General features: G+C 42.1%; 1 protein-coding gene across 5 annotated transcripts; it reads left to right on the top strand.

Moving 5' to 3' along the window:
- The first annotated feature begins 38 nt into the window (after positions 1-38).
- LOC125318025 (scaffold attachment factor B1-like) lies at positions 39-15,652 on the top strand. 5 transcript variants are annotated; one of them, XM_048288366.1, is made up of 21 exons: positions 39-377; positions 1,171-1,255; positions 2,657-2,721; positions 2,810-3,088; positions 4,230-4,292; positions 5,083-5,110; positions 6,070-6,571; positions 7,002-7,048; positions 7,538-7,638; positions 8,456-8,605; positions 8,704-8,804; positions 9,271-9,407; positions 9,938-10,026; positions 10,560-10,696; positions 11,299-11,592; positions 12,059-12,196; positions 12,942-12,981; positions 13,745-13,857; positions 14,643-14,755; positions 14,949-15,015; positions 15,242-15,652. In XM_048288366.1, exons 1-21 carry the CDS (start codon positions 183-185, stop codon positions 15,366-15,368), a joined length of 2,871 nt encoding a protein of 956 aa, XP_048144323.1. In that variant the 5' UTR covers positions 39-182; the 3' UTR covers positions 15,369-15,652. The 5 variants fall into 5 exon arrangements, 2 of the variants coding, with proteins under 2 accessions (XP_048144323.1, XP_048144324.1); XM_048288367.1 differs by lacking the exon at positions 2,810-3,088; XR_007200253.1 differs by lacking the exon at positions 14,643-14,755 and having other exon boundaries at positions 40-377; positions 15,242-15,273.
- Positions 15,653-15,801: the final 149 nt, after the last annotated feature.

Genomic DNA, 15,801 nt, shown 5'->3' with positions numbered 1-15,801 from the left:
GCGCCGCGGCGCGCGCAGCCCCGCCGGACCCCGGGGCGCATGCGCGCTGGGCACCCTCCTCCTTCCCGCCCCCTCGCTCTCCCCCGCGTCTCGGTGTTCCTCCATTTTGTGCTGCGGCTGCGGCTCTCCCCCGTTGTTTTTGTCCCGCCTTGCCCCGCGCGCGCGACTCGAAACCGCGGCCCATGGCGGAGAGTCACTCAGCGGCCGGGCTGGGGGAGTCTGCGTCCCTGGGTGGGCCTGGGGTCTCCGGTTCGGAGTCTGAAAGCCGGCGGCGGCCGCTGAGCGAGCTGCGCGTGATAGACCTGCGGGCCGAGCTCAGGCACCGCAACTTGGACAGCGGCGGGAACAAGAGCGTCCTCATGGAGCGGCTGAGGAAGGTGAGAGCGGGCGGACACGCCGGGGCTGCCTCAGGGGTGGGTGTAGCGGGTGCGACCCCGGCCCGGCGGGCGCCGCTGGGGAAAATGGCGCCAAAGAGCGGCGGGGCCGCGGCGGAGCCGGGGCTGGTTCCGCAGAGCCCGCCAGGGTCAGTGCGGGCGTTCGGTGCCCGGTGCGGCTGGGCCTGCTCTGGGCCGGCCTAGGCTCGCCCTGTGACCTCTGCTGTCACGGAGTGTCACCTAGTCCCCCTCCGATTCCCTAGACCTGTCCAGCACTCGGTGTCTGCCGTGGCCTGACTGTTTCTAGCCTCGTTCATCACAATCTTGCGCTATCTGAGTTCCTGGGTTTGCAGTTCTGTACGCTGTCTGTCGGGCTTTTTACTGCGTACTGGTGTTTTTCTGGCTTTCTAGCTGGTAGCCTGTTCGCTGTATCCTCAGCACAACGTTTCGTGTGTTAATAGCATGGGGAACCGCTTCGCTGAACCGCTGCTTGCTGTATCCCAGAGCCGAGGTTTTTACTCTGTCACAACAACCCGTGTGTCCGTGCACAGTCACAAAGGCTGTCGGATTGGCTTTTTTTGCTGACTGCTTTCCAGAAGACTTAGACCAACATGTTACAGCCTTCTGTGTGCTTGTTGCTCCGGTCTGGTGGTTTTTCATTTGAGAATCCAAATTGCTGATTCATGGTTTGGGACTTTTCAGCATCTGGTGTCCAGCTTCTAAACTCAACAAAAATGCACGAATGAAATTTTTTATGTCTGTCTTTATATCTATCTCTATCTTTTCTCCCTGTTAGGCTATTGAGGAGGAAGGAGGGAATCCTGATGAAATTCCAGTGATTTCAGAAAATATGAAGAAAACTCCAAAAAGAAGCAGCAAAGGTACAGGGCAGTTAGAAGAGACTTTCCACACTACCATCCTTGAGTTTTCAAGCAACTGTACTCATCAAATAGAACCTTGCTAATCTTTTTTTCTGTTAGTGGTACTCTTCCTCACATTTGTGCTCAGGTTTCTAGGCATGGGCGATATAATATTAAACTTAGCAGTAATATAGTCACAGAATTTAATGTGATTTAATAAGGCAGGAAATGTTGAAGGATCTGTTGATTTGTTCTCCGAGTTGCCTGAAATTTGTATTAAGAATTACTGATTAATGCTGAAGCAGTCTCAGTGTTTTTAATAGATACTTTTTTAATGTAGAAATGCAGTTTCTAGCAAGTGCAAAATAAGCTCTGTAATGTTATGCTTCATAGCTAATAGCAGTTGCAATTTTCTTCCCAGAAGACAAGTTTTGAATCAATTTCTGAAGTCATATGTTTTCAAGGCCTTATGCTTGATTTTTCTAGTGGTGAGACAGTCTTACATAATCCTTATTTTCAGAAAATAATCTACTGGTTTTCTAAAATTAGTTAATTTGCATAATTTGATCTTATTTTGTAGGCAAATCGTGTTTAAAACTTTGCCTTGGAGCTGAGCAGAATAACTAGTTTAGATTATGTATTTTCATTACTAAATTTGGTTTATACAAAATGTAAATTTGTTAGATGAAATTCGACTGTGGTGCCAGCTAATTTGTTTGATTTTTGTCATTGCATCTGATCTGGAGTGATGGTGCAGTTGCTTGCAGACTGAAATGTGAAATCTTGACCAGATAGAGGGCAAATGTCATAACTCTGGTTAAAAGAGATATTTTTAATCATACTCATTTTCAAGTCTCAGAAAAACACCTATTGTCTATTGCAGCACGTTTAGTGTTGGGATGGAAATAGATGAAACGTTCCTCTTGGCTCCAAACCCCTCTCACTTTTCAGTCGTAATGTGCTTGTTGTTTTTGAGGAAAATAAAATTCATAAGATATCAAACAGCTGCTTGGCTCTGAGTTTGAGAAGTTGCTCTTTGGTGCTGAAGCTGGTATAGTGTTTTCAGTAATGCCAGTTGGGATAATTCATGTCCAGCTGGTGGACAGAGCACTGCAGTAAAACTCACAGGTAGAGTGGGTTTTTTTCATGGTTTTGTGCTGTGGTTGCTTTTTTCCCCTTTCTAGTAAATGTCTGTAAAGAAATGAAAGGTAATAAATTGCTGCAATCTGAGCTGAGCCAAATGTTCTGGGGAGGTCACAGAGCTTGAGCTCTTGCCAGGTGTTGGACTGTGGCATGTTTGTCACTTACTGGGGTGGTAACAGGGAAAAAAAATGAAGGGAATACCAACTCTGATGAAAAAGTAAAGCTTGGAGGCTACATCTGTAATTACTGCTTACATTCTAATGATGATAATCTTGTTAGGACGTAGACCAGATGAAGAGGGAGTAGAAGACAATGGCCTGGAGGAGGATTCTGGAGATGGACAGGTACACGAGGCTGGGTTTGGAGGGGAGTGATGGCAGCATGGCTCTCAAGTCACCAGGACTATGACATGTGCTTTTTTTCTTTTCACAGGACGATATTGAAGCAAGTTTGGATAACTTGCAGGATATTGACATGATGGATATTAGTGTGTTAGATGAAGCTGAAATAGATAATGGCAATGCAGTAGATTGTGGAGATGATTACAGTGCCCATAATATTCTTGACTCGCTGTCTGATAGTAAAGAAAATGCTGATGCAGAAGTGAAAGAACTTCCAGATCAGCCTACAGAGTATGCTGTAGGTAACTTGGAGGCATCCCCACAATTTTCAGAAATTAAAGAAGAATCAAGAGAAATACCAATAGTGATGGTATGCATCTCTTATGTGTGTGAAATCAGGGTTTTCTTTCTAATTAATTTATTTCTGAATGAAATAGCAAAATGGTGGCTAAAGAGTTCTTGGAACAATTTGGGACTGTACTGATTCTTATGGTCATTGCTTTTCTTTTTACGTATTTGTGGAAATACGAGTCTCAGTTTTAAAATACTTAGATGTTGTTTGCATACATGTAACAATTCATAGAAGTTTACAAAGCATTTGTTTTTCATCATGCTTTGAATTCTGCTTCAAGTTACGTTTACATTACTATTTTCACGTCTTTATTTTAGAGAACATGTGAGGCATACAAATAGTGTAGCTTACTTTCTTCTCAACTGAGCAGCACCATTCAAGGAATTATATTCTAGGTTATTTTTCTGCTAAGATGGGATCTTGCAGTTATTCAGTTGCTGAAAGTATTTTTACGTTGGTTTTCTGTGTTAGTCTGGCTGTTGCACTGTTCATATGACACTGGGCTAGAGGATAATCCCTTCCCCCAAAATGAAGTGTTTTATCTCCTGAAATGTACAACAAAGTATTTGAAAAAAGTTATTTCTGTCCCATCTAATGGGGGAGTATTGCTCTTTGTTGTGTGGGCACATTGACTATGAGGTCCTAAAGTTGTGTGGTTCTTTTCTAAAATTGCAGAAATAAGCTTGGCCCCCTATCCCCAAGCATATCCCTGTCCTACACAAATCAAATGGAAATACTCAGAAAAAGGGTTTTGTTGAGTGACTAAATGTCTTGAGGCCAGGTCAGCTCCCATGATCTGCTTTTATCAGGGAAGGAAATAATTATCAACTCCCATAGGCTTTTGGCTCTGTGTTTTTGCTATAAATAACAGTGATACAAATCAGAGAAGTTTTGCTGTTGGAATCCCCATGCTTAAAAGATTTTTGTGAGCTGTCTGTCATAGTTAAGAAATAATGAGAGAGTTTATTCAGTCAGTGGGGATCAGGAAGAGTCCTGGGGGTTATCACTCAGTTTTTACCATTATTGGTTGCTTTGGGTGCTGGATGTATCTGCTGAATACCAGCTGTCAGTGGAAATAAAAATCTTCAGTTTCTCATTCAGGTTTCACTCACAGTATTCCTTTATAGATAACAAAATGTCTCCCGTTTATGTTTTAAAGGTAGAGTTTGAAGATGTTGGGAACAGTTTAGATGCTTCTTCATCAGATTTAACCGTAATAAAGGTAAATGGTAGCCAGTTTTTCTTTACAAACAAAAAAAGCATAAAATGCACTATATGAGACTGTATGTTGAAACAGTTTGTGTACAGTGTGCATTCTTAGTCTGCAAAGAATAGGAACTAATGCCTTTCTAATCTACTCATAAAGACAAAGATTTCTTTTTCTATCAGGTCATACACGTATATAGTTATGACGTAGGTGTCTTACTGAGTTTGGTAGTAGATGGGATTCCTTTTACCTGGTGTAAATACCAGCTCAGTGCCTTACATTGTGTTTAACTTTCATTAAAAATGTACCTAATCCTGTGTTGAGAAGAAAGCTGGAACTGTCTGTTCCTGAAATGCTGGCCTTGTTTCCAGACCTCTCCTGGTAGGTTAAGAACACCAGCTCCAGGTGAAGTTGGTGTTTCTGTTGGTCCTGTTTGCAGAAAGGAGACTTCACAAAATACAGGGTAGAGAAGGGTAACATGAAGATAAACTTTCCTCTCTGCTACTTGCATTTATTGATTTATTTACCCATGGGAATGTGTACCATGTGTTCAACAGGTGGCTGAATGTGAGAGGTGTTAAGTTTTCGCAGACTTCATAAAACTTTGAGACGTTAAAAACTCATTTTAAACCTTCTTCTGAGAAATTTATTTGAAGTTCAGTGTTTTCAAGGCTGAAACGGACTAAATTATAGTAATGCTTTCACTAAATTCTCTCCTATACTGGGTGGTTAAGAGATCATTCAGCATAGCATCTTGCTTATGAAATAGTGATATTTCTCCTTTTTAAAATCTTTTTCGCTGCAGGAACTTGAAGAGTTACCTTTGGAGCCAGGTACTGTTTGTTTTTGTTTGGTTAGTTTGATTTTTTTTTTTTTTCATTTAATTAATGAAAAAAAATCCTGGGCATTTAAACAGTTTCATTCTTCATTTAGGCTTTTTGCGTCCCAGTTTGGTTTTTTGGTTGGTTTTTTTTTTTAAAATGCATTACTGTAGTGTACGTTATGGTGGAAAATCCAGGTCATGCAGGGTCATAGAGATTGGAAACCCAGTCATATCACCAGATCTGTGAATAACCACCTTTGGAATATGTGTTTAATGCCATGAAATGGTTCCCTAGAACTGTTACTGCAGAGTGGACTTAAGGAATGAGCCTTAAAGATGTAAAGGTTCTGAAAACAGATCTTGTGATATCACACTGTACAGTGGTTCTGTGAATAAATATAAATACAGGAGTGCAGGCAGTGCAAAGCTCTGGTGCAGAACAGAAATTAAAGAGCGACTGGACTTCAGAAGAAGGAACACGCTGCCATCACAGGAATTTGCTACAGATCCCGCTCATTTTCTGGACTGCAAACACACTCAGAACCCTCAGAAGATGCCCAGTTCTCATGTTGGACTGTCTCTGCTAAAAGAACTTCACAGAAATTTGGAAAATTGAACTCTCAGTGCCTTGATACGTTCAGTTAAGCATCTCGGACTCTGGAAGCTAACTAGAGAAGAAACAGAGCTGAACGATTTGCTGAAGAATATGAAGGCTGAGCCCGAAGTTTTTTGTTAAATCTGTGGGGGCATTTTTCTTCCCTGTTGAGGTGCTAGGGCTGATTTGGCAGTGTGTGAGAGAGCAGTTAGCGTGGTAGCTGTAACACTGTGTACACTAGGGTTTTCCAATCTCTGTGTAGCTTAGCAGTTCTCTTGGTGTTAGTGTGGCAGCCATGCCAGTTCCACATTTGTGATTGCTGTATTTCCCTGGTGATTAAATCTTGTGCCATTCTATTCCTGTTAAATCCGTAGAAAATGAGAAAATACTCGACATTTTGGGGGAAACTTGTAAATCTGAGCTACTTAACGAAGAACCTCCCGAAGCGGAGCGGCCGCGTGCGCAGGAAGCCAGTAACGCGGGGCCAGGCAAGAGGCTGGCTGAGGAAGAGGACGCTCTCGCTGCCGCTCAGTTGGAGGAAGATGCTTTAGCTTTGGACAGCAAATCGGCCCAAGCTTTGGCAAGGAAGGAAGCAAAGCGTTTAGTGGTAGCAAAAGGGGAGACAAGTGAACAGAGCCCCGAGGAAGAGGCCCCGGACTCTGAAGGTGTAGTGGTAGAGACCCTAAGCGATCAGAGTAGCAAACGCTCCCAAGGCCTGGAAGCCTCTAGTGGGGAGACAGCGGAGAAAGGCGCAGGTGCCGAAGCCAGAGATAGCAAAGAAGATGGCAAGAGAACAGAAGACAAAGCTAATTCAGAGGAATCTTCCCCTGCCACTAAAGAGTCCTCAGCCAGTGAGGGCGGTGATCAGAAAAAGAGGTTTGTTTTTTCTCCGTTATAGACCAGATGCTATCTTTTATCATTGGTCCTTAAGTGATGCGAATAAGCTGTTTCCTTCAATTGGCCTCCGAGACTGATGAAATTGTAGCCTATTCCTAAAGGTCTCTTTTATTTCTCCATGTGTAGATATTTATTTTTTTTTCTTAAGAGCAGTGGGTTTGATTTCTTTCCTTCCTCAACCTTCAAAGGTTGTTTTCCCCAAATTACTCTTATTTCTGTCATCTGCAAAACAGAATTGTCCGTTTAGGGGTACAAATCCCTATTTCCTGTCACTCTTCTAGAAATTTGCCAATAATAGTGTTTATTTTGGAACTAATTTACTGGTAGGTATCCAATTTTAGTTGTGCTGTCTAGAATTAATGTCCTTTTTGCATATGATCTGTTGAATAATGTGGTGTTTTATCTTTAGCCCTGTTGAGGACAGAGATACAAAGACAATCGCAAAAGATGAGAAAGGTAGGTGCATGTTTGGGGTTTTTTATGTACAAAGGATCAGGAGTGAAAGGAGGACTGTTAATTCAGTGACCCCGCAAAGCATTTGTAACACATCCCTTGAAAATCTAACTTTAAAATTTCAGTTCCTTGTAACTTCTATAATGTTATTAACCAACAAAGTTGGAGGTTTTTTTTAAATAGGAATCTTTTTTTGTGAATTAATATTTGATACTTTGTAATTCTCCTCAAAGTGATTGAGGTACAGAAAGAAAATAGGTAGCTGCAAACTCATTGGGACTGTTCAATTGCACATTAACTGTGGATTGCAGCAGCTCATTTTTGCAGGCTGCAGTGTGTATTGATTTTAAGAATGAAGAGAAGAGGTAGAAGTAAAATTGCAGTGGAGGAGTTTTACGAAGGGAAAATGTGAGGGGTTTAGGACTCTTTAATTTTGCACTGCTGGATTTGTGTTTTACGTGGTCTTTTATGTTTGTATTTTTTGTACCCTAGGCCGTGTGGGGAGTGGTTCTGGCAGAAATTTGTGGGTTAGTGGACTTTCCTCCTCTACTAGAGCTACAGATTTGAAGAATCTTTTCAGCAAGTATGGAAAGGTATGTAGTGGATATGTAAATTAACAAACTATTCTACCAGTTTAAATGGCTGACCTTAAATTTAGCTCTTATTTTCCCTAATGAATAACAGGGTAGGCTGAGTTCTTAACTTTGTGTTATTTGGAAACTCTGTATCTGAAAGTAGCACAGTTCAATAAAGAAGACTGAAAAGGAGGGGTGGGAGCAGAGATCCAGTTTGCAGAGAGTATCTGCAGATACCTGTGAAAATGAGGCAATTCTTGACAGGAGAGACTGGTAGATCATCATGTAGTAACCTAATTATGTGTTGAGTATCCTGCAATAGTTAATGCTGTTTTAAACTGGTGCATTTCAAGGGGCATTGCTTGGAGAAATCCAGTCTTGGAGGGCAGTGCCTGCTAGGATACAAGAGCAGAAGCTGTGGAAGGGAACTGTTTGTGTGACCATCTCCCCTTCTGCCAAATACATTTCTGAATGTAATATTAAATGTTTATGTCACTAAGTTCCTCTGGCTGGCAGAGGTTGTCATATGTGGATACAGATGTCCTGTAAGGAAAGAGAAAGTGGTGGTAGTTTCGTTTATTCAATTTTATTTTGGTTTTTACAATCCCACTCTCCCTTCTCTGTATATATGTTCCTCAAGCTGCTGACCTGCTCAGCAACTTGAATTTTCTGAGCTGCATTACTGAAGATGTCCCTGCCTGTGATAGGGGATTGATTGAATTAAATGGCTTTTAAAGGTCCCTTCCCATCCAAACTGTTTTAAGAAATAGTGATTAAGTTAGAATTTATTTAGTGACAGAGCTGAAAACACAGAATATTTTTTTTTTCCCCAAAGGTGGTTGGTGCAAAAGTGGTGACAAATGCTCGCAGTCCTGGTGCTCGCTGCTATGGCTTTGTGACAATGTCAACATCTGAGGAGGCCACCAAGTGTATTAATCACCTCCACAGAACAGAGCTGCATGGTAAAATGATTTCTGTGGAAAAGGTAAGGGGCAGCTCTTTCATGGCAGTGTAGTGAAAATAAAAGCGTGCAGTTTTAATCTCTGTCCCTGACTATATAATTATTTCTGTCTGAATTTCTAGGCAAAAAATGAACCAGCAGGAAAAAAGCCTTCAGACAAAAAGGAAAGTGAAACAAGGAAGGAGAAAGACAGGCACCATTCTGCAGAGTCCAAATCTGAGAAGTAAAGTGTCGTTCTGTATTTTTTTGATGTTTAAAGATCACTCATTTGAAATACAGCCAGGTGACCAAGTTGAACAGTAACTCTGATAAATCTTGATTTAATGTTTCATCCTGCATTTGAAATAGGAGTAATTCTTGAAAAGTTGATGTTTTACAGTAGGAAGGGCATTTTAACTGGGCTTCTGTTCAGAAATACAAAGCTCATTAGTGTTAGTTAAAAACCTGTTAGTTACATCAGGAGATACTAAATCAGATTGTTTCTAGATAAACCATTATTTTTAGCAGTCATTTGTCCTCTGATCTGACTCTGTCTTGGACTCTTCTTTTAACTGACAAATGTTTCTAGGATTTAGCCTTGTCTTTTTGATAGACTTGTCTGTGTGGTTAGTGAGTGACACGTCCAACATTTGTTTTTCCAGTGGTTTGTTGCTTTTGAAAGAGGCATTTTGCTTTGCTGCTTTTTGTAGGTCTGTTGGTATTAAGAAGGAGGAGAAGATCGACAAAAAAGATGATGCTAAGAAATCTGAAAAAGATGAAAAAGAAGGAAAAGAAAAGGATGAACAAAAGACTGGGTCTTCTGATAGATCCAGGGCAAGCAAATCGGGTAATGCTGGCTGTCTTTCACAAATGATTTCAAGGATACTTCTGTTATATTAGATATGATTGATAATTCAGTAAAAAGAACCTTACTTAGTAAAACTGACACATCAGAAAATACCTTGAAAATTTTGACTTAGATTCCTAATAACTTACAACAAAGTTTCCACAATTTTTATGGAACTGTCACTGAGTTTAGACCTGACAAAGTGTGTGGTTGTTTGTCCTTTTTTGGGCTTTTTTTTTTTAAACTGTGGCAAAGGATGTATTTTTGTGGAGAATTAAATTAAATTTGTGTTCTTTTAGCTGTCATCCCTGCCAGAGAATACTGCTGTAATTTTGTGATAAATTTACTGCCCCCATCCTCAACTTGGCCAAATCTCGGCAAGCTGCTTAAATCATAAATAAGTTCCATAGGTTATTAAAAACCTCATTAAAATAACTTCTTAGTATTTAGTATCTTCACAGTATTAAATCTTGCAGGAATTGTTGAATGTCTTCTGTACAATTTATTTTTGGCTCTATTTTGTCTCCTAGTGAGTCGAGGAACTGAAAGGACAGTGGTGATGGATAAATCTAAAGGAGAGCCAGTTATTAGTGTGAAAACCTCTACATCAAAAGAGAGGGTAAGTCCAACTTCCAGAGAAGCTTGTGTGTAAAAAATAGGTGTCAAATAGATTGATGTGCTCAGAGTGAAGGGTTTTTCATATTGGTACAATTATCCTTTTATCACTTTCTGGAAAGCATCAGGGTGTTAATGATGTGGCAGAGGGGAAATGCTTCTGTTTCACCTTCTAATAGTTTTTCACTGCTGAGCTAGTGGAAGAAGTAGAGTTTCAATATGAAAGTGGAATTAGGATGATGTGTTTTCCTGAGCTTGGAATGTTACTGGTGGTGCAAAAGCAGTGTGTTGTTTGAAATCAGTGCAAGTCAGGTTGTGTTCCCCTAGTATTTATATGTATTTATACTATTGAGAAGTTCTAGCCAAATTTGGGGTACTTTTCCATGACCTACTTTCGCTGGAATTCCATCATTGCTTACCTCTGGGGAAGGTATGGTAGCCTGCTTTGTTCAGGTTGACATAAAATAGGCAATTGCTTGGGAATTTTTGCTGGAAATGCACCGTGTTCAGCTCATGCATTGTTCTGATTCACCTCAGAGCACAAAAAGCCAGGACCGCAAGTCGGAGAGCAAGGAAAAGCAGGATATTTTGTCATTTGATAAAATCAAGGAGCAGCGAGAACGGGAACGACAGAGGCAGAGGGAGAGAGAAATCAGGGAGACGGAGAGGCGCCGGTGAGTTTCCAGTTGCCTCTGCCCTTTAAATGGCATTTTTTACTCCCTTACCTGTTTTGTGTTTTGAACAGGCTGCAAAGAAGTTCTGTGCTGACCCTCCAACAGTGGTATCTCAGATTGATTTCATAGTAATTATTGCTAGAACAGACATAATGCCAAATGAGGGAGGCTTTTACTGCTGAAATCAGTGTTCTCGTGAGACTGCTGTAGGTGCTTTCAGGCTTTGTGTTCCACTTGATTGGATTTAAATTTCCTTGTGTTTTCCCCAGAAGCTTGTAAATACTTTTTGTTTGTCAGATTTCTGTCTTAGGACGTGCTATGCTCTCTGAATGCTTTTTCAGACCTGACTTGACAGTAGATACTGTGTTACTTATGCAGAATTCTCACCTTTGCTTTGTTCATTTGTATGGCGTTTTTTATTTTCTCCTAAGCTGTTACTTAATTGGGAAGAAATCATTAACATTTAAGCAGCTGGTGGGAAGAACATAGAAACTTTTTTTTTTAAAAAAAGGCAGAACCAAACAAGAAACCCCACCCAAAACAAGCAGTAAAGCTTGGACTGAATCTTCTCAACTAAAAACAAAGTATCTCTTGTAAATTAGAGAGAGAGAGAGACGAGATCGGGAGCAGCGTCTTGCAGCCATTCACGAGCGGGATGAGAGACAGAGGCTCCAGAGGGAGCGGGAACGGCTGGAATTCCAAAGGCAGCGCCTGGACAGAGAGCGCTTGGAGAGAGAGAGGTTGGAGAGGGAAAGGATGCACATAGAGCAGGAAAGGAGACGGGAACAGGAGCGAATCCAGAGAGAGAGGGAAGAGCTGCGACGCCAGCAGGAGCAGCTGCGCTACGAACAGGAGCGGAGATCTGCCATGAGGAGGCCTTATGATCCTGACAGCAGGTGAGCAACATGGCAGTGGGGCTCCAAACTCCTCAGCCACATCCCCTGTGGAAGCCTGTGTCAGTGGGAGCACTCTTGATAAGGCAGTCACGGGAGCTCACAACTGAAAGGCTCTTTACGTGCTGTTTTTAACACTAACAGCAATTTGAGGAACAGCAAATGCTGTGCTTGTACGCTTGTAAGCACTGTTCTGGTACAGCAGGTCTACTCTAACTTTCCAAAGAGGAGTGACCAAGAGTAGTAACTCTGTGTATCAACTCTAGATGGTAGAAAGTTACTCATTCTCTTCTCACGCCAGCAAGTGCTGAAATTAAGCTGGTTTTGGTAAACCAAATTTCCTCTGAGACTGAAATGCAACTCCTGCTTAACACGCTTAGATTTTTAATTATTGGGTTGAATGAGGTTTGAGAGAGCAGGAAAGCAGAGATGGTTCTGGGGTTGCTGCTGATGGTGACCGTGTGTGCAGGCGAGATGACCCGTACTGGCCCGAGGCAAAGCGGCTGGCGCTGGAGGACCGCTACCACTCGGACTTCAGCCGGCAGGATCGCTTCCACGACTTCGACCACAGGGACCGGGGCCGCTACCAGGACCACTGCTTGGACAGGTTGGCAAGGCACTGGCTCTTCTTCGTCTTCCTATGCCTTTAGGGAAATTTGGTGTCTTTTTGTGGCTTGAAGGGCGTCAGAAGAGTAAAAGAAATCACTCTTGTGCATTTCTCGTGTAATTTCACGTGTGCTTGCAATCCTTTGTTTCTGTGGGTTATGGACGTACCAGAAAGAGGCTGCATAAAGATTATAAGCCAAGTCCTGCTGTAGTCTGCCATGATGCTGATAGAGATACAACAGCTTTTCTCAAGGTGTATGGAAGTCTGCTTTATGAACCCCTAAGATTTAGCCATTTCCTTTTGATTTAAAACTTTCCCTATTTTCGTCTTTGCAGCCTGGCTAACGCAGGTTTTTAGCGCCACAGAATGGAAAAATATTTTCTGCGTGGTGCCATTGAGACTTCTGTTTGCTCTCAAAGGAACTCTGATGAAAACTGTACCGTTTGTTTTTGCTTGTTACTCATTTCTGACAATGGTAGGTTCACTCAGTATTCTCCCTTGGTATCACTGTGTACCTGGCCATCCTCAGTGGTGCCTTTTTTACCCATATATCACAGTGATAGATGTTACTTTGATCTCTTTTTATGCTTTGAAACAAGAACTCTTTTCAGTTATCTTGCCACTGAACATTAGCATCCAGATTTACAGCCTAATGAAGATTAACTTCTCATGTGTTATTTCATGCAGACATTGGAATTATGATTACTGTGTTGATTCAACTGAAACTTTTCCTTTTTTGTTCCAGGAGAGACTGTACAAGGGGAATTCCAGATCGAGATGGGCAGGTGCGTTACAGCCAAATTACTGCTTTAGTTAGAAAGCCAAACAAGCTGATCCCACAGCAGAAAGGACACAGTGTGCACACAGCCTGGTTCTTGAACACAGTCACCTCTGGGTTTCAGCTGAGATGTTCTAGCAGAACTAATTTTGTGTGCTAATGAGCATAAAGTGAATTAATGTGTTATCTGCTTGCTGGGGTGGTAGCCACAGATACAGGCAAGGGTAAACCTCTGAGGGATGGGAGCATCTTTTCAGGCTGGTATGTGGCAGTAAAAGCTTTCTGGTTGACCATCTTAGATGTTAAGAGAGAGCTGCTGTACTTAGCTGGCAAAAGATGCCTTCTCTTCTCTCACATTTATCTAAATAAAACAACTGGTGCCATAATGAAACAAGGCTGCAAAAGGACAGGTGTGAAAATCAATGCCACAGTGGGATTCAAAACCTTTCATTTCTGAAGAGAGGTAGGAGGTAGGCAGATAATCTATATAAAAACTAAAAATCTGAAGCCAAGAATGTAAGCCTTTAAAAAACCTTACCAGACAAAAAAGATTTCTCTCACCAGTGGACAGTGTGGAATCTGTGCCAATAAACAAAATAAATGCCTGGAGGGAACCATGCACAACAGTGGAACCTGTAGAAGATGAGACAGCTACAGTTTTATTTCCTGACAGCTTATAGAAAGACAGCATCCAAAAAGCCAAATTTTTGCAATCCTAGAAGAAAACTTGTGTTGGTTCTTAGCATAACTGGGTCCTGTTTGCCTTTCAGCACTACCCAGATGAGCGGCATGGAGGGCCTGACCGTCACTCCCGGGACAGCTGGGCTGGCTACGGCTCTGACAGAAGGATGAGTGAGGGAAGAGGGATACCCCCACAAACCCGGTTAGTGCCTGGCAAATTGGGAAGTGATCGGGGCTTCTTAAAATTTCCTCAGTGAGCCTTTGAAGGGTGACAGCAGAAGCAGCTTGACAAGTGTGAATCCTCTCTCCAGATCTTTGAGCATCTGGAGGAGCAGGGAATCTCCACATGTAGCTCCCACGTGCCTCGGGAGAGGGAAGCTCTGTAGTGAGTAAAGAAGAGCTGCTCAGTTAGCTCAGCTCCTAACTGTGGTTCTCTCGTACGTAACTTTCATTTCTACAGATGAGATTCAGTCTGTTTCTACAGATGAGATTTACAGATGCCCCAGTAAGGCCTACACAAGTCTCATTCATGGCTGGTGGTCAGGTTTTAAGGGAATGGAGTGGAAGTCTCTGCAGTGGTGGGGGTAGAGAACTTAGACTCATCTAGAGTAGTAGTGGTTTCTCTTTCAACCAGTTAATCAAGCTGGGCATATTCCAGCTGCATAATGTTCAGTTCTGCCTAAATACACCAGACAGAGGAGTGGCAGCCAATGAATTGATCCATCCCTGAGTATTTCAGTCCATTGCAATATCCATGTCATCTCTGGATCAAAAAAGACGAGTTTTGTTGTGTGAAGGATGCTGTTCAGCAAGTGTCTCTCTCATTGTTTCCCTTTGACCAGTTTGGATTGCAATGATTGGGTGGCTACAGCTACAGCTTGATTAACCATTTAACACACTTTGGCATGGGGTATGGTGTTTGGCTTTACCCTGTGCTGCTAAGTGGGTAGGGGACATACCTAGAAGATGTTCTTTTATTTTTTTAAGAGATGGACGTGACTGGGGAGATCATGGTCGAAAGTTAGAGGGGCATCAAGATCGTACATGGCAGGGAAATGTGGATGGAGGAGTGATGGGACGGGATCATGAGAGATGGCAAGGTACACTTGCTGCTTACCAGTGTGATCGTGGTTTTTTTCTGTGAATTACTGCTGCTGAACCTTCTAGTGGTAGTTAAATTACTGAGAAAGCAAATGAAATTCTGGGAACAAGGTGACATTTTTACTAGGGAAACACAAAAGCCTGTATTTTTCTTTTTTTTTTTTTTTCCCTTTTTTTCTCTTTTTGAATTAGGTGGTGATAGAAGCATGCCTGGTCAGTCAGGACCAGGCCATGGGATGACTCGAGGAGGGACATCAGGGTAAGAAGCTCTGTCAGAGTGCTTCTAATGTTTTCCTAATAGTTGATTAATCAGTATAAAAGAAGAAATTGCTGTGTCAATTCTGAAAAATACCTTCAGCTTCTACTTAAGCCTGGATTGGCACGGAAGGGGAAAGAAACCCCAACAAATTAAGGAAACATCTCTCAGAGTCACAGCAGGATTAGCTTCCCTGGGCCGTGTCCAACTTGTGTGGCGTTGTTTTCAGGCGCGGAGGCTTCACCTCAGCTGGGAGCCAGAGCCAGATGCTGCAGGGCAGTGGGATTCCAGGTGTGTTTGCGGGCCAGGAGCGGACAAACAGACTGAGTGAGCCCCGTTTCAGCCGCCGCTACTGACGGCACTCGCTGTACATAGATGTATTTTTTTTAATGCCAGATGACAGTGGTCGTGAGTTTTATTAACCAGGGTCACCTTGAGTTTGTGATTCTAAAAAAAAAAAAAAAAAAAAAAAGGCAAGACTGCTGCTGCGCTGTAGCCAAATACTGTGTCAACTTGGTTTGGGGTTTGTTGGTTTTTTTGTTTGTTTGTAATGAACATGGTGTTGGTCAAACATCACTTTAAGTTTCTTAAGTGAAACATTCCATTTTTCAAAAATAATAAAATCGGTTTATGGCTACTATTTTGTTGTTTCTAGAGTCTTTGGCAACCTCATGAGAGGTTTAAAAGTCAATAAAGAGACAATCTGCTTTTAGCACTGTGAGATTTGAAGAGAAGTGATACAGATCTGTGACATTGTGGATGTGGAGGGGCCTGGCAGGCTCTGCCTGT

This window comes from Corvus hawaiiensis, chromosome 28 (assembly GCF_020740725.1).
Source record: "Corvus hawaiiensis isolate bCorHaw1 chromosome 28, bCorHaw1.pri.cur, whole genome shotgun sequence".
NCBI lineage: Eukaryota > Metazoa > Chordata > Aves > Passeriformes > Corvidae > Corvus > Corvus hawaiiensis.
The sequence above is the reverse complement of the archived record's forward strand: the minus strand, read 5'-3'. Positions and strand labels throughout refer to the sequence as shown.

Excerpts from the sequence above, each read along its gene's own strand:
- LOC125318025 (XM_048288366.1), top strand. The coding sequence starts at position 183 with ATGGCGGAGAGTCACTCAGCGGCCGGGCTGGGGGAGTCTGCGTCCCTG. Across the intron at positions 1,256-2,656 it reads TCCAAAAAGAAGCAGCAAAG|GACGTAGACCAGATGAAGAG; the intron begins GTACAGGGCAGT and ends TAATCTTGTTAG. Across the intron at positions 2,722-2,809 it reads AGGATTCTGGAGATGGACAG|GACGATATTGAAGCAAGTTT; the intron begins GTACACGAGGCT and ends TTCTTTTCACAG.